This window comes from Oncorhynchus mykiss, chromosome 10 (assembly GCF_057628025.1).
Source record: "Oncorhynchus mykiss isolate SJ-2025 chromosome 10, ASM5762802v1, whole genome shotgun sequence".
Lineage (NCBI taxonomy): Eukaryota > Metazoa > Chordata > Actinopteri > Salmoniformes > Salmonidae > Oncorhynchus > Oncorhynchus mykiss.
Window position 1 is genome coordinate 53,212,051 of NC_143031.1, and position 18,520 is coordinate 53,230,570.

Consider the following 18,520-nt stretch of genomic DNA (forward strand, 5'->3'; position numbering starts at 1 on the left):
GAGGTCAGGTCAGATCCCCTTAAGGGAGAAACAATGGTTTATTACCCAATCACTTCGTCTTCCTGTCGAACCATAAAATATGTAAGGATTGGGGAGAAGGAGGAGTGCCTAAATTGGAGTATATATACATGGTGGTGGTGGAAACATGTTTTGTTTAATGCAGCTGTATTGATCCCCTGGGAAGAATTAAACTTGGTTAAGCTTTCATAGTGTCCATTGAATTATTTACTCTGATAATTAGAACCTAACAGTACGTATTGGTCACTGTAGACATGCAAGCAGTAAAAAACATTTCACATACACTACGAACAATGTGCCATTGAAAATAAGTAGGCCTGTTAAAAAGATTTGAAATCCATTAGGAAATGGACAGCAGTCTTTCTGTTGGATACTTCTTCAAAATACTGGGCCAACAAAACCTTACCAAAATGTGCTCCACTACACCTCCACTCTTTGTTGTTATTCTCCCTCTTCCAGATCATCAAGGAGTCCAACACACAGGTGGGCCAGATGAAGCAGATGGAGGAACTCATACAAGTCAATAACACATTGGAGTTCAACAAACTCAAGGTCTGTTTATATACATGTCATTACCACACTGGAGTTCATCAAATGAAAGGTATGTTCATAAACATGTCATTATTACCACATTGGCGTTCCATAAACTCAAGGTATCTTCATATATAGTACCAGTCAAAGGTTTGGACACACATTGTAGAATAATAGTGAAGACATTAAAACTCTGAAATAACACATATGGAATCATGTAGTAACCAAAAAATTGTTAATGAGATTCTTCAAAGTAGCCACCCTCACTCTTGGCATTCTCTCAATCAGCTTCATGAGGTAGTCACCTGGAATGCATTTCAATTAACAGGTGTGCTTTGTTAAATGTACATTTGTGGAATTTATTTCCTTCTTAATGCGTATTAGCCCAGAATTTTTTGGGTGTTATTACATACAGCCGGTAACTAGCATTACGGCCAGGAATACGACTTTCCCGAATTGGATCTTTTGTTCGTACCTTCCAGGGCAATATAACTTATTCCAGAAGCTACTCCAAAACACCGCCGGCGGAGAAGAGGTATTCGCAGTGGACTTCTAGTCTGACTCAGGAAGCGTACACACCTTCCACCGCTTCAGAGTATATTACTTGCTAATGTTCAGTCTCTGGATAATAAAGTAGACGAGCTCAGGGCGAGGATCTCCTTCCAGAGAGATATCAGGGATTGTAACATACTCTGTTTCACGGAAACATGGCTCTCTCTCTCGGGATATACTGTCCCCATCCATTCAGCCAGCTGGGTTCTCAGTACATTGTGCAGATAGGAAAAAAGAACTCTCTGGGAAGAAGAAAGCTGGGAGTGTATGTTTCATGATTAACTACTCATGGTGCGATTGTCATAACATTTGGAAAATCAAGTCCTTTTGTTCACCCAACCTAGAATACCTCATGCAAATGCCGACCGTATGACATCCCAAGAGAATTCCCAAGAGAATTCTCTTCAGTTATAGTCACAGCCGTGTATATTCCTCAAGCCAGTACCACGACGACCCTCAAAGAACTACGCTGGACTTCATGCAAACCACATATCCTGAAGCCGCATTTATTGTAGTTGGGGATTTTAACAAAGCAATTTGAGGAAAATTGCTGCCGAAGTTCTACCAACACATTGAATGCAGTACTCGTGCTGAAAAAACATTGGACCACTGCCACTCAACTTTTAGAAATGCCTACAAGGCTCTCCCCTGCCCTCCCTTCGGCAAATCTGATCACGACTCTATTTTGCTTTTCCCTTCCTATAGGCAGAAACTCAAACAGAAAGTACCCGTGCTAAGGTCTATTCAATGCTGGTCTGACCTATCGGAATCCATGCTTCAAGATTGTTTTGATAATGCGGACTGGGATATGTTCCAGGTAGACTCTGAGAATAACATTGACGAATACGGTGACTGAGTTGATCAGGAAGTGTATAGGAGATGTCGTACCCACTGTGACTATTAAAGCCTACCCACACCAGAAACCGTGGATAGATGGCAGCATTCTCGCAAAACTGAAAGCACAAACCACCTTATTTAACCATGGCAAGGTAACTGGGAATATTACCAAACACAGTGTAGTTATTCCCTTCGCAAGGCAATCAAACAGGCAAAACTTCAGTACATAGGACAAAGTGGAGTCGCAATTCAACGGCTCAGACACAAGACGTATGTGGCAGGGTCTATAGACAATCACGGACTAGAAAGGGAAAACCAGTCACGTAGCGGACACCGATGTCTTGCTCCCGGACAAGCCGAACACCTTCTGCGCCCGCTTTCGGGATAACACAGTGCCACTGGCAAGGCCCGCAACCAAGGACTGTCGGCTCTCCTTCTCTGTGGCCGATGTCAGTACGACATTTAAGCGTGTTAACCCTGGCAAGGCTGCCGGCCCGGACGGCATCCCTTGCCGCGTCCTCAGAGCATGTGCAGACCAGCTAGGTGGAGTGTTTACAGACATATTCAATCTCTCCCTATCCCAGTCTGCTGTCCCCACTTGCTTCAAGATGTCCACCATTGTTCCTGTATCCAAGAAAGCAAAGGTAACTGAACTAAATGATTATCGCCACGTAGCACTCACTTCTGTCATAATGAAGTGCTTTGAGAAGCTAGTTAAGGATCATATCACCTCTACCTTACCTGACACCTAGACCCACTTCAATTTGCTTACCGCCCCAGTAGATACACCCAGTAGATATCGTCATCGCAATGCTCACTGCCTTATCCCATCTGGACAAGAGGAATAGCTATGTAAGAATGCTGTTCATTGACTATAGCTCACCATTCAACCCCATAGTACCCTCCAAGCTCATCATTAAGCTCGGGCCCTGGGTCTGAACCCCGCCCTGTGCAACTGGGTCCTGGACCTCCTGATGGCCGCTCCCAGGTGGCGAAAGTAGGAAACAACACCTGATTACCAACAATGACGAGAAAGCCTACAGGGAGGAGATGAGGGCCCTGGGAGAGTGGTGCCAGGAAAATAATCTCTTACTCAACGTCAACAAAACAAAGGAACTGATCGTGGACTTCAGGAACAGCAGAGGGAGCACGCCCTATCCACATCGACGGGACCGCAGTGGAGAAGGTGGAAAGCTTCAAGTTCCTCGGGGTACACATCACTGACAAAATTAAATGGTACACCCACAAAGACAGCGCCTCTTCAACCTCTGGAGGCTAAAAAAATGTGGCTTGGCCCCTAAAACCTTCACAGATGTACAATTGAGAGCATCCTGTTGGGCTGTATCACCACCTGGTACGGCAACTGCACCGCCCGCAACCGCAGAGCTCTCCAGAGGGTGGTGCGGTCTGTGCAACACATCACTGGGGGCAAACTGCCTGCCCTCCAGGACACCTACAGCACCCGATGTCACAGAAAGGCCAAAAAGATACTCAAGGACATCAACCACCCGAGCCCCTGCCTGTTCACCCCGCTATCATCCAGAAGGCGAAGTCAGTACAGGTGCATCAAAGCTGGGACCGAGAGACTGAAAAACAACTTTGAGCTCAAGGCCATTAGACTGTTAAATAGCCATCACTAGCCAGCTTCCTCACAATTTTGCAACCCTACACCATAGAGACCACTGCTCTATATACATAGACTTGGAATCACTGGAACACTAGTCACTTTAATAATGTTTACATACATTTCTCATCTCATATGTAGTCCATTCTACTGTATTTTAGTCAATGCCACTCCGACATTGCTCAATCTAATGTTTATATATTTCTTAATTCCATTATTTTACATTTAGATACGTGTATATTGTTGTGAATTCTAGATACTACTGCATTTTGCCATACATTTAATAACATCTGCTAAATATGTTTATGTGACCAATACAATTTGATTTGATTTTGATTGGACTTTTTTGGTTACTACATGATTCCATATGTGTGATTTCATAGTTTTGATGTCTTCACTTTTTTTCTACAATGTAGAAAATAGTAAATATAAAGAAAACTCCTTGAATGAGAAGGTGTGTCCAAACTTTTGAGAGTTCCACAAACTCAAGGTATGTTTATACTTTATACTTTGACAGATTTCACAACACACTGTGTGGCCTCAGGCCCCTACTCCAACACTACCAACACTATATCTACAGTACTAAATGAATAGTGCGTATGTTATTGTGTGTGTGTAAGTATGTATGTGTCTGTCTTTGCCAATGTTTGTGTTGCTTCACAGTCCCCGCTGTTCCACAAGGTGTTTTTTATCTGTTCTTTACATCTAATTTTACTGTTTGTGTCAGTTACTTGATGTGGAATAGAGTTCCATGTAGCCATGTAGTCACATACATGTTGTACTGTGTGCCTCCCATAGTCTGTTCTAGACTTGGGGACTGTAAAGAAACCTCTTGTGGCATGTCTTGTGGGGTATGCATGGGTGGCCGAGTTGTGTGCCAATAATTTAGACAGAGCTCGGTGCATTCAACATGTCAATACCTCTCATAAATAAAAGTAGTGATGAAGAAAAAAATATCTCTTCTACTTCCAGCCAGGAGAGATTGACATGCATTTTTTAAATATTAGCCCTTTCAGCCGTGCTGCCCTGTTCGGAGCCAATTGCAATTTTCCTAAGTCCTTTTTTGTGGCACCTGACCACACGACTGAACAGTAGTCAAGGTGCGACAAAACTAGGGCCTGTAGGACCTGCCTTGTGGATAGTTTTGTTAAGAAGGAAGAGCATTGCTTTATTATAGACAAACTTTTCCCCATCTTAGCTACTACTGCATCAATATGTTTTGACCATGACTACAATCTAGGGTTACGCCAAGCATTTTAGTCATCTCAACTTGCTCAATTTCCACATTATTTTATTTCAAGATTTAGTTGAGGTTTGGGTTTGGGTTTAGTGAGTGTTTTGTTCCAAATATAATGCTTTTAGATTTAGAAATATTTAGGGCTATCTTATTCCTTGTCACCCACTCTGAAACTAACTGCAGCTCTTAAGTGAACACAGTCATTTCAGTCACTGTAGTAGCTGATGTGTATAGTGTTGAGTCATCTGCATACATTGACACTCTGGCATTACATACCTTAAGGGAACATTTTGACATTTGCTGTATGGTTAGTGAGAAAGTCCATATTGCAAATGTACGGTCCCTTACTAGACGTCCGAAAACGTTTGTAAAATTTGCGGTCGGCGTCGGGCCGTGCGGTAGGGCCGGACCTACCGGGAAGTCATCAAATGAACTTTCTCGGACATTCGGTTTCCGTTTTATAAAATAATCAAATTTTGGTCATTTTTCCGCTGTCCAGGAAAATCCCACAAGAGGGCATAAGCAATCATATTGCAATTGTACTAAACATCACGATACACGACGGGGCCTTATCTCCAAAACGGAAAATATTTCGAAGCCAAAACTTGGTGAGCGTAGGTTTGGCATAATGGGCAGTTGGCCCCGAACAAGATGGCGTCTAGGCCTCAACGGTTTTTGAGTTATGGCCATTTCTCTGGGATTAAAGGTCCAAAATTAAAATAGAGAAATTATTTTTCCACTTCACGTCAAAGTCAAGGAGCCTCCGGTGTCAATAAAAAAAGAACCAGCCATTTATCTATCGTCATTTAAGAGAAATCGTACAATGACAAATTGGTGATGTTCAAAGATAGGTGTTTTTTTTTCAACAGTTACCGATCCAGTTGCTCTGCGAGATTTCTGTGATTTTCTATGATTTTCTGAAATAACACACTCACTAAACCCTCCGTAAATAACTCAGTTCTTAACGTAAAGACTTAAAACTCAGGATTTTGCAAAGGCATGCCCCAATCAGGATATGAGTTTATTTATAGCTTCCTGTGCCAACCGGAAGTGCCATAATTGGTGTCTCGGGGGCTGTTTCGAAGGGTTAAAAAAGTCAGATCTGTCCAAAACTTCATGTGTGATTAGGCAACCCCCAGGAACTGTAAATCAGTCATTTTTCCCATAAAATTTCAAAGGAAAACTAAATCACACACACACACAGCTTGGAAGGAGGGACCCATTGGGGTGCGTAGAGACATACACAGCCTGCATTAGTTAACCTTGTTGGAACTTTTAAAGAACTATCAGACCTAGAGTTCCGAAACTTTAGAAACCTGTCCTAGACCTCAGGCCGATAGTGCGTGGTGAGTTAGGTGGCTCTAGAAGGTTCTCGGACCGAGAAACAGCCTCATACATTTGCAATGACTTCAATTCCTTTTTGCATCACGAAAATGACGACATTTAGAAATATCCCCGAGTCGCAAGACTAGGTGCATTGCGACCGTCTCGGCCCATATAGACGGACCCCAATGTTTCTGTCTGATAGCTCATTCAAGTACCCCATAGCAAGTCATGGAAAAAAGTGGATTTTCAGCACCAATTAGGGTCTAGCTCGGACACCAAATTACCTATCGAGCCGAAACTTGGGATTCGGGGTCGCCTCAGCTAGGCCTACACATGACATGAGAAATGGACCCGCAGCTAGAACGTAACTACGTGTTTTACGTTTTTTTAATGGTTTGAACTGAAGGCGTTGTGAATTTTGGGCCAGCTCTGAAGTATGTGATAGTTGGCTACTAAACGAGTTGGAAAAAGTGGGTTTGGTGTCAGTTTGTATCAGTTTGGTGTCAGAATGATATCTAATTGACTCATGGACTGTGACTTGCTGGTGACTCTTGTCCATTTGCAATATGTTTAAACAGTGAGGTACCATCACCAAAGTGACATTCTGAAATCAACCCTAACGAGTGATTGAGATGAACCAAAATCACTGCCCAGCCATCCCGAGTTCATCGAGCCAGTCAATTTCACATTCCTGCAGGATTTTTATAGCATGACAAATTCGTGATGGTTAATGCCCATTGAACCGTATTGCAAATGCACAGTGAATTTGCAAAAGTGAGAAAACATAAACAAATGGACATAATGAAATCAACACAACGAGCGATGGAAAGGAGCAACTATCACTGCCTGGCCATCCAGTGTTCATCAGGCCAGTCAATTTTGCATTATGATAATAAAATACGACTAAAGTATGTTGATACAGTTGTTATACGTGTGTAATTGACACAAAATTCAAAAGAATTTCAAAAAACAGTCTTGAAAGCACCCTTTTAAAGGTGTGTGAAGTTTTTTACAAAATTTTGACATTTTTGACTTTTGACTTCCTATGAAATCATATTCCAATTGGACAAAACATATTCCTTATGCGCAAGTAAAATAAAAAATAAAAATTATGATATTAAAATTGGACAAAAGTATATTCATACAGTTCTTACACATGTGTAATTGACAAAAAAAAAAAAAAAAAAAAAAATCGAAAGAATTTCGAAAAACGGTCCAGAAAGCACTTTTTGGGGGGGTGATACGTTTTTGAAAAAAAATGCACTTTTTCAAAATTTTGCGCGCTCGCCACCTGTTGTATTTTTAAAGTGTTACAACTGGCATTTGCCATATGGCATTTGTAATCAACTTTACACGAAACGACGCCGAATTGGGTGGTATTGGACACCGTGTATATGGTTTGTCCAGTGCCAATGACTTCCCATTCATTTTTGTCCATTTCAGGGGGGTGTTCCCTTACTCAAAGTTAGTAAAAATTGAAAAAAAAGCAAGGGGCCTAAACAGCTACCCTGGGGAATTCCTGATTCTAACTGGATTATATTTGAGAAGCTTCCATTAAAGAACACCCTCGGTGTTCTGTTAGACAAGTAACTCTGTATCCAAATTATAGCAGGGGATGTAAAGCCTTAACACAAGTTTTTCCTGTGGCAGAATATGATCGATAATGTCAAAAACTGCTCTGAGGTCTAGCAAGACAGCCCCCACAATCATTTTATCATCAATTTCTCTCAACCAATCATCAGTCATTTGTGTAAGCTGTGCTTCTTGAGAGTCCTTACCTATTGTAACGGAATTCCCTTTCTTCAGAGGAGTATTAAGGATCAGACCAATGTGCAGCGTGGTAAGTGTCCATAATGATATATTTAATAAAACAGAACAATGAACAAAATAACAAAAGCACAAACAACCGAAACAGTCCCGTATGGTGAAACCACTAACACAGGATACATAATCACCCACCACTCAAAAGTGAAACCAGGCTCCCTAAGTATGGTTCTCAATCAGGGACAATGATTGACAGCTGCCTCTGATTGAGAACCATACCAGGCCAAATACAGAAATCCCAAAACATAGAAAAAGGAACATAGACAACCCACCCAACTCAAGCCCTGACCATACTAAAACAAAGACATAACAAAAGAACTAAGGTCAGAACGTGACACCTATATGCATGCTGAAATTCTGTTGTCAATTTGTTTACTGTGAAATAGCATTGTATCTGGTCAAACAACATTTTTTCCAGAAGTTCACTAAGGGTTGGTAAAAGGCTGATTGGTCGGCTATTTGAGCCAGTATTCTTGGGTGGCGGAATGACTTCCCTCCAAGCCCAAGGGCACACGTTCTCTAGTAAGCTTAAATTGAAGATGTTGCAAATAGGAGTGGCAGTATCATCTGCCTTTATCCTCAATAATTTCCCATCCAGATTGTCAGACCCCAGTGGCTTGTCAATGTTGATAGACAACAATACTTTTTTCACCTCTTTCACACTGACTTCACAGAATTCAAAAGTACAATTATTGTTTTTCATAATTTGGTCCTATATACTTGGATGTGTAGTGTCAGTGTTTGTTGCTGGCATGTCATCCTTAAGTTTGCTTATCTTGCCAATGAAAAAGTCATAAGGTAGTTTGCAATATCAGTGGGCTTTGTGATGAATGAGCCATCTGGTCCAATGAATGAAGGAGCTGAGTTTGCTTTTCTCCACATAATTTAATTTAAGGTTCCCCAGAGCTATTTACTATCATTCTTTATATAATGTATCTTTGTTTCATAGTGTAGTTTGTTTTTATTTCATTTAACCACATGATTTCTCAATTTGCAGTATGTTTGCCAATCAGTTGGGGTGCCAGACTTAATTGCCATACCTTTGCCTCATCCCTCTCAACCATAAATTGTTTCAATTCCTCATCATTGAAACAATCCAAGGGGATTTAACAGTTTTTACAGTCATTTTCTTAATGGGATTATTAGTAACTGGAAGAAGTAGTTTCATAAATACATCAAGTGCAGCATCTGGTTGCTCCTCATCACACACCACAGATCATCAAATATTCTTTACAACATCAACACATGAATCACAACAAAACTCATTGTATGACCTCTGAGATGTGTCTGTTACTTGAACTCTGTGGTGCAATCTGAGGTGCAGTTAATGACGATTTCTGAGGCTGGTAATTTATCCTGTGCAGCAACTCTGAGTCTTCCTTTCCTGTGGCAGTCCTCATGAGAGCCAGTTTCATCATAGTGCTTGATGGTTTTTGTGACTGCACTTGAAACTTTCAAGTTCTTGAAATATTCCATATTGACTGACCTTCATGTCTTAAAGTAATGATGGAATGTTGTTTCTCTTTGCTTATTTGAGATGTTCTTGCCATTATATGGACTTGGTCTTTCACTATCTTCTGTATGCCACCACTACCTTGTCACAACACAACTGATTGGCTCAAATGCATTAACCTGTCTACGATACTGGTTCCCAATTGGGAATCAACCCTCCCACGTTAAGCTGAAACGGTGGCGCATGGAACGCAAAAATATTCTTACAAATATTTAACCTCCACACATTAACAAGTCCAATAGCTCAAATGAAAGATAAACACCTTGTTCATCTAGCCAGCAAGTCAGATTTCTCAAATGTTTTACGGCGAAAACATAGCACATATATATGTAAAACCACCACCAGACACAGCTCATTTCAATAGCCAAAACATGCAATCAACAAACGCAGGATTAAAAAATAAAATCGCTCACTAACCTTTTGAAAATCTTCATCAGATGACAGTAATATGACATATTACACAGTACATTTTTTTTTTTTTCAATAATATGCCATTTATATCCATAAATGTCCATTTACAGTGAGTTCACCTTCAGAAATTACTCAAAAATGCCCGCAGGAAATCTATGTAGCGCGGCAAGATAACGTAAATAGACATCATAAACTTTGACTAAATATACATGTTCTACATATAGTTAGAAAGATACACTGCTTCTTTATGCAACCGCTGTGTTAGATTTATTTTTAACGTTACAGAAATCGCACACTATTCCATATGCTGAGACAGCGCTCAGTTCCAAGCTACATTTCCACGTAATGTTGGAGTCAACAGAAACACAGATTTAAGCATAAATATTCCCTTACCTTCGATGGTCTTCGTTCAGAATGTTCTGGAAGGCTTCATACTTACCCAATACATCGTTTGGTTTCAAGTCTTGCGTCTTTGTATTAGCTACTGCTAATAACATCAGCTGAAATGCACCCAAAACGTCCTCTGGTCCGGAAAAGTTGCGCATCAAAACTTCAAAATTAAATATTATATGTCGACTAAACAGGTCAAACTAAGTGCAGAAGCAAGCTTTATGATGTTTTAGACACGCAAAACAAACTTCAATTCAATCGGCCATCGTCTGCTCTTCTCTTGAGTGCTGGAACAAAGGAATGGCTGGGACCAATTCGCACCCATACGCACAGCCTATTCTCTCGTGGCACGCACTAATTTCACTCCCATAAGGTCAATTATCGCGGGATTTGAACGATTCAAAGCTCGAATGAAAGAGGACATCTAGCGGAAGAGATAGAAAGTGTCCCCAGAATAACTGGTTGGGAAGGGTGGGGGCCATGACGTCAAAGTTGCTCCAACTTTCATGGCCACAAAAACTAGTTTGGAAGAATGCCTGCCCTGTGAGTTCTGCTATACTTACAGACATAATTCCAACGGTTTTAGAATCTTTAGAGTGTTTTCTATCCAATAATAATTTTTATTTGCATATATTAGCAATTTTTGACAGATTTTTTTTCCAGTTTACTAGGGGTACCCAATCTCTCCAAAGGGGGCGTATGTCTGCCATATCCTTAACAGGTTTTAAGGAAAGAAATTCCACAAATGAACTTTTTTACAAGGCACACCTGTTATCCTTTTTGGGATAGGGGGCAGCATTTTCACTTTTGGATGAATAGCGTGCCCAGAGTGAACTGCCTCCTATTCTGTCCCAGATGCTAATACACTGCTCAAAAAAACACTAAAATAACACATCCTAGATCTGAATGAATTAAAAATTCTTATTAAATACTTTTTTCTTTACATAGTTGAATGTACTGACAACAAAATCACACAAAAATGATCAATGGAAATCAAATTTATCAACCCATGGAGGTCTGGATTTGGAGTGACACTCAAAATTAAAGTGGAAAACCACACTACAGGCTCTTCCAACTTTGATGTAATGTCCTTAAAACAAGTCAAAATGCGGCTCAGTAGTGGGCGTGGCCTCCACGTGCATGTATGACCTCCCTACAATGCCTGGGCATGCTCCTGATGAGGTGGTGGATGGTCTCCTGAGGGATCTCCTCCCAGACCTGGACTAAAGCATCAACCGACTCCTGGACAGTCTGTGGTGCAACGTGGTGTTGGTGGATGGAGCGAGACATAATGTCCCAGATGTGCTCAATTGGATTCAGGTCTGGGGAACGGGCTGGTCAGTCCATAGCATCAATGCCTTCCTCTTGCAGGAACTGCTGACACACTCCAGCCACATGAAGTCTAGCATTGTCTGACCCACCGCCAAACCGGTCATGCTGGAAGATGTTGCAGGCAGCAGAACGTTCTCCACGGCGTCTCCAGACTCTGTCACGTCTGTCACATGTGCTCAGTGTGAACCTGCTTTCATCTGTGAAGAGCACAGGGCGCCAGTGGCGAATTTGCCAATCTTGGTGTTCTCTGGCAAATGCCAAACGTCCTGCAGGGTGTTGGGCTGTAAGCACAATCCCCACCTGTGGACGTCGGGCCCTCATACCACCCTCATGGAGTCTGTTTCTGACCGTTTGAGCAGACACATGCACATTTGTGTCCTGCTGGAGGTCATTTTGCAGGGCTCTGGCAGTGCTCCTCCTGCTCCTCCTTGCACAAAGGCGGCGGTAGCGGTCCTGCTGCTGGGTTGTTGCCCTCCTACGGCCTCCTCCACATCTCCTGATGTACTGGCCTGTCTCCTGGTAGCGCCTCCATGCTCTGGACACTACACTGACAGACACAGCAAACCTTCTTGCCACAGCTCGCATTGATGTGTCATTCTGGATGAGCTGCACTTCCTGAGCCACTTGTGTGGTTTGTAGACTCCGTCTCATGCTAACACTAGAGTGAAAGCACCGCCAGCATTCAAAAGTGACCAAAACATCAGCCAGGAAGCATAGGAACTGAGAAGTGGTCTGTGGTCACCACTCCTCTATTGGGATGTCTTGCTAATTGCCTATAATTTCCACCTGTTGTCTATTCCATTTGCACAACAGCATGTGACATTTATTGTCAATCAGTGTTCCTTCCTAAGTGGACAGTTTGATTTCACAGAAGTGTGATTGACTTGGAGTTACATTGTATTGTTTCAGTGTTCCCTTAATTTTTTTTGAGCAGTGTATATGCATATTATTATTAGTGTTGGATAGAAAACACCCTGGAGTTTCTAAAACTGTTTGAATGATGTCTGTGAGTATAACATAACTCATATGGCAGGAGAAAATCTGAGGAAAAATCCAACCAGGAAGTGGGACATCTGAGGTTTGTAGTTTTTCAAAGCTTGGCCTACTGAGTACACATTGAGATATGGATGGGGTTGCACTTCCTAGGGCTTCTACTATATGTCAACCATCTTTTGAAACTTGAATGAGGATTCTATTATAAAGGAGGGGCTCATGAGACCTCTTTGAGTCAGTGGTCTGGCAGAGAGCCTTGGTCTCATGACGCGCACTTACCTCACGTTCCAGTGCTTTTTCTTCAGACAAAGGAATTCTCCGGTTGGAACATTATTGATGTTTTATGTTAAACACATCCTAACGATTGATTTCATACATCGTTTGACATGTTTCTAAAAAAATCAAAGTTCCATTAGTCTTTGTCTGGATGAAATGCTCGCGACTCCTGAAGATGGATTACTGGGCTGAACACTCTAACAACAAGTGGCTATTTGGACATAAATGATGGAACTTTATGGAACAAATCAGTCATTTATTGTTGAACTGGGATTCCTGAGAGTGCCTTCTGATGAAGATCATCAAAGGTAAGTGAATATTTATGGTATTGTTTCTAACTTTGTTGATTGCAAAATGGCGGCTATTCCTCTGGCTGTTTATGGTTCTGAGTGCCGTTCTCAGATGATGCTTTTTCCATAAAGTATTTTTGAAATCTGACACAGCAGTTGCATTAAGGAGAAGTCTATCTTTAATTATGTGAACAACACTAGTATCTTTTATCAATGTTTATTATTAGTATTTCTGCAAAATCACTGTTTGTTTTTTGAATCCAAACATTACTGCACGAAAGGCGCCAATGTAAACTGATTTTTGGATATAAATATGCACATTATCGAACAAAAAAGACATGTATTGTGTAACTGTATTGGACTTGTCAATGTGTGAAAATATTTCCCAAAAATATTTTGTAGAGGTGTTCCGCTAGCAGAACCCCTGCGCTAGAAGGGTTAATTGAAATGAATTCCAAGTGATTTCCTCATGAAACTAGTTGAGAGAATGCCAAGATTGTGCAAAATTGTCTTTAAGACAAAGGGAGGCTACTTTGAAGAAAACAAATCAAAATATATTTAATATTTGATAAAAAAAAAAATAGTTTACTACATGATTCCATATGTGTGATTTCATAGTTTTGATGTCTCCACTTTTGTGCAATGTAGAAAATAGTACAAATAAAGAAAAGTCCTGGAATGAGTAGGTGTGTCCAAACTTGTGACTGGTACTGTATGTGTTATGGCTTTTGAACCTCAGATGGCTATGAATCCACGATATGGCAATCTACTGGAACACAGGTGATTTTCGTTAATTGAAGCTGCTCTAATGTTAAACATGTAAAGTGTGGTGTACCACAGGGCAGCTCTTCAGGCCCTTTACGCTTTTATATTTTTACCAATGACATGCCACTGACATTAACCTGTTGGTGTTAGGGGGCAGTATTTTCATTTTTGGAAAAAAAACTTTCCGTTTTAGATGGGATATTTTATCAGGAAAATATGCTAGAATATGCATATAATTGACAGCTTTGGATAGAAAACATTAACGTTTCCAAAACTGTAAAGATATTGTCTGTGAGTATAACAGAACTGCTGTTGCCGGCGAAAGCCTGGGAAAATCCAATCCGGAAGTGCCCCAGGTTTTGAAAGCGCTGCGTTCCAATGACTCCCTATTCAGCTGTGAATGTACCATCAACGAGCTAACGCTTTCTACGTATTCCCCAAGGTGTCTACAGCATTGTGACATAGTTTTACGCATTTCTGTTGAAGAATAGCCGTGGGCAGCCACATTACGTAAGTGGTCACATGGTGGCTCCGAGAGAGATTCTCGCGTAAAATGGGTAGCCATTACTCTAATCGGTCAGAGTGAAAAACGAATTGTCCCGACGGATATATTATCGAATAGATATTAGAAAAACACCTTGAGAATGGATTCTGAACAACGTTTGCCATGTTTCTGTCGATATTATGGAGTTAATTTTGAATATTTTTCTGCGTTGTGGTGACCGCAATTTCTGGGCGATTTCTCAGCCAAACGTGAAGAACAAACGGAGCTATTTCGCATACAAAAATAATATTTTGGGAAAAAATTAACTTTGGCTGTCTACCTGGGAGTCTCGTGAGTGAAAACATCCGAAGTTCATCAAAGGTAAACAATTTAATTTGATTGCTTTTCTGATTTCCGTGACAAGTTTGCCTGCTGCTAGCAAGGCATAATGCTATGCTAGGCTATGATACATTTACACAAATGCTTGTCTAGCGTTGGCTGTAAAACATATTTTGAAAATCTGAGATGACAGGGTGATTAACAAAAGGCTAAGCTGTGTTCCAATATATTTCACTTGTGATTTTCATGAATAAGAACATTTTCTAGGAAGATTTATATCCGTTGCGTTATGCTAATTAGTGTCAGATGATGATAATGGTCCCGTTCACATAATGGGGTGTCACTAGAGGTTAAACAAAGCCTGTGTGTCTATGGACACTAATGAGTCAACCCTATAAGTTCCAGTAACCACTGCTAGTGAATTCACTGCAACCCTTAACTTCTTATGGGGAGGTGGGACAGTAGCATCCGGCGAAATTGCAGTGTGCGAAATTCAAAAATACAAAATTCAAATATTTAGCATTCTTGAAAATATGTGTTATACATCAAAATAAAGCTTAACTTCTTGTTAATCCAGCCGCTGTGTCAGATTTCAAAAAGGTTTTACGGCGAAAGCACACCATGCTATTATCTGAGGACAGCGCCCCGCATACAAACACATGAAAATCATATTTCAACCAGGCAGGTGCACCACAAAAGTCAGAAATAGCGATATAATTAAATGCCTGAAACCCACTCTCTCTCTCTCTCTACACTGCATGGCCAGGAGGAGAGTCTCCTCCAAGAATTTACAAACTGAGATAACAGAACCTGGGTGTAGGAATGAGAGAGAGAGAAAGGGATGCCACGATCTATACCCAGAAAGGGCCACGTCATGACATAGTGTAAGGGGCGGCAGGTAGCCTAGTGGTTAGAGCATTGGGCCAGTAAGCGAAAGGTTGCTAGATCGAACCCCTGAAAGATGAGGTAAAAATATGTTGTTTTCTGCCCCTGAACAAGGCAGTTAACCCCTTGTTCCTAGGCTGTCATAGTAAATAAGAATGTTCTTAATTGACTTGCATAGTTAAATAATTGAACCTGTTGTGACTCTAGGGGCAGTATTTTCATTTTTGGATAAAAAAACATTCCCGTTTTAAAACGGGATATTTTGTCACGGCAAGATGCTCGAATATGCATACAATTGACAGCTTTGGATAGAAAACACTCTTGTGTTTCCAAAAACTGCAAAGATATTGTCTGTGAGTGCAACAGAACTGATGTTAGAGGCGAAACCCAGATAAAAATCCTATCAGGAAGTGTCGCATTTTTTGAAAGCGCTTCATGCCAATTACTCCTTATACAGTGCCTTGCGAAAGTATTCGGCCCCCTTGAACTTTGCGACCTTTTGCCACATTTCAGGCTTCAAACATAAAGATATAAAACTGTATTTTTTTGTGAAGAATCAACAACAAGTGGGACACAATCATGAAGTGGAACAACATTTATTGGATATTTAAAACTTTTTTAACAAATCAAAAACTGAAAAATTGGGCGTGCAAAATTATTCAGCCCCTTTACTTTCAGTGCAGCAAACTCTCTCCAGAAGTTCAGTGAGGATATCTGAATGATCCAATGTTGACCTAAATGACTAATGAGGATAAATACAATCCACCTGTGTGTAATCAAGTCTCCGTATAAATGCACCTGCACTGTGATAGTCTCAGAGGTCCGTTAAAAGCGCAGAGAGCATCATGAAGAACAAGGAACACACCAGGCAGGTCCGAGATACTGTTGTGAAGAAGTTTAAAGCCGGATTTGGATACAAAAAGATTTCCCAAGCTTTAAACATCCCAAGGAGCACTGCAAGCGATAATATTGAAATGGAAGGAGTATCAGACCACTGCAAATCTACCAAGAACTGGCCGTCCCTCTAAACTTTCAGCTCATACAAGGAGAAGACTGATCAGAGATGCAGCCAAGAGGCCCATGATCACTCTGGATGAACTGCAGAGATCTACAGCTGAGGTGGGAGACTCTGTCCATAGGACAACAATCAGTCGTATATTGCACAAATCTGGCCTTTATGGAAGAGTGGCAAGAAGAAAGCCATTTCTTAAAGATATCCATAAAAAGTGTTGTTTAAAGTTTGCCACAAGCCACCTGGGAGACACACCAAACATGTGGAAGAAGGTGCTCTGGTCAGATGAAACCAAAATTGAACTTTTTGGCAACAATGAAAAACGTTATGTTTGGCGTAAAAGCAACACAGCTGAACACACCATCCCCACTGTCAAACATGGTGGTGTCAGCATCATGGTTTGGGCCTGCTTTTCTTCAGCAGGGACAGGGAAGATGGTTAAAATTGATGGGAAGGTGGATGGAGCCAAATACAGGACCATTCTGGAAGAACCTGATGGAGTCTGCAAAAGACCTGAGACTGGGACGGAGATTTGTCTTCCAACAAGACAATGATCCAAAACATAAAGCAAAATCTACAATGGAATGGTTCAAAAATAAACATATCCAGGTGTTAGAATGGCCAAGTCAAAGTCCAGACCTGAATCCAATCGAGAATCTGTGGAAAGAACTGAAAACTGCTGTTCACAAATGCTCTCCATCCAACCTCACTGAGCTCGAGCTGTTTTGCAAGGAGGAATGGGAAAAAATATCAGTCTCTCGATGTGCAAAACTGATAGAGACATACCCCACGCGACTTACAGCTGTAATTGCAGCAAAAGGTGGCGCTACAAAGTATTAACTTAAGGGGGCTGAATAATTTTGCACGCCCAATTTTTCAGTTTTTGATTTGTTAAAAAAGTTTGAAATATCCAATAAATGTTGTTCCACTTCATGATTGTGTCCCACTTGTTGTTGATTCTTCACAAAAAAATACAGTTTTATATCTTTATGTTTGAAGCCTGAAATGTGGCAAAAGGTCGCAAAGTTCAAGGGGGCCGAATACTTTCGCAAGGCACTGTATATATGGCTGTGAATGGGCTACGAATGAGCTTACGCTTTCTACGTATTCCCCAAGGTGTCTACAGCATTGTGACGTCTTTTTACGCATTTATGTTGAAGAATAGCCGTAAGGTACCACATTGAGCAAAAGATGGCTCCCGCAGAAAATCTTGCGTAAAGTACTGAGGTAGCCATTATTCCAATCGCTTCTAATGAGAAACCAATTGTCCCGACGGATATATTATTGAATAGATATGTGAAAAACACCCTGAGGATTGATTCTAAACAATGTTTGTCGATATTATGGAGATAATTTGGAAAAAGTTTGGCGTTGTAGTGACTGCATTTTCCGGTCAATTTCTCAGCCAAACGTGAAGAACAAAGGGAGCTATTTCGCCTACAAAAATAATCTTTTTGGAAAAAAGGAACATTTGCTATCTAACTGGGAGTCTCCTGAGTGAAAACATCCGAAGTTCTTCAAAAGGTAAATTATCTAATTTGATTGCTTTTCTTATTTTCGTGAAAATGTTGCCTCCTGCTAGCAGAGCCTATGCCATGATAAACTTACACAAATGCTTGTCTAGCGTTGGCTGTAAAGCATATTTTGAAAATCTGAGATGACAGTGTGATTAACAAAAGGCTAAGCTGTGTCTCAATATATTTCATTTGTGATTTTCATGAATAGGAAGATTTTTTAGGAAGATTTATGTCCGCTGTTAGTTTGAGGCGATGATTACGCTCCCGGATCCGGGTTTAAGAGTCGCAAGAAGTTAAAGGTTAAATAAAACATAAGTAACACGATTTTAAAAATCTCATCAAAATCCACCAGTTTAAGGTAGAG

General features: G+C 40.9%; 1 protein-coding gene across 3 annotated transcripts in view; it reads left to right on the forward strand.

Moving 5' to 3' along the window:
• LOC110534264 (uncharacterized) overlaps positions 1-18,520 on the forward strand; it is a 42,414-nt gene that overhangs the window by 15,069 nt on the left and 8,825 nt on the right. For all 3 annotated transcript variants that reach the window (XR_016483820.1, XM_036933362.2, XM_036933363.2), the window contains one exon: positions 478-570. Coding sequence is in view for 2 of the 3 variants with exons in the window: in XM_036933362.2 (XP_036789257.2) it covers positions 478-570 (93 nt within the window). In the remaining variant the exon portion in view is untranslated. The remainder of the gene's footprint in view (positions 1-477; positions 571-18,520) is intronic.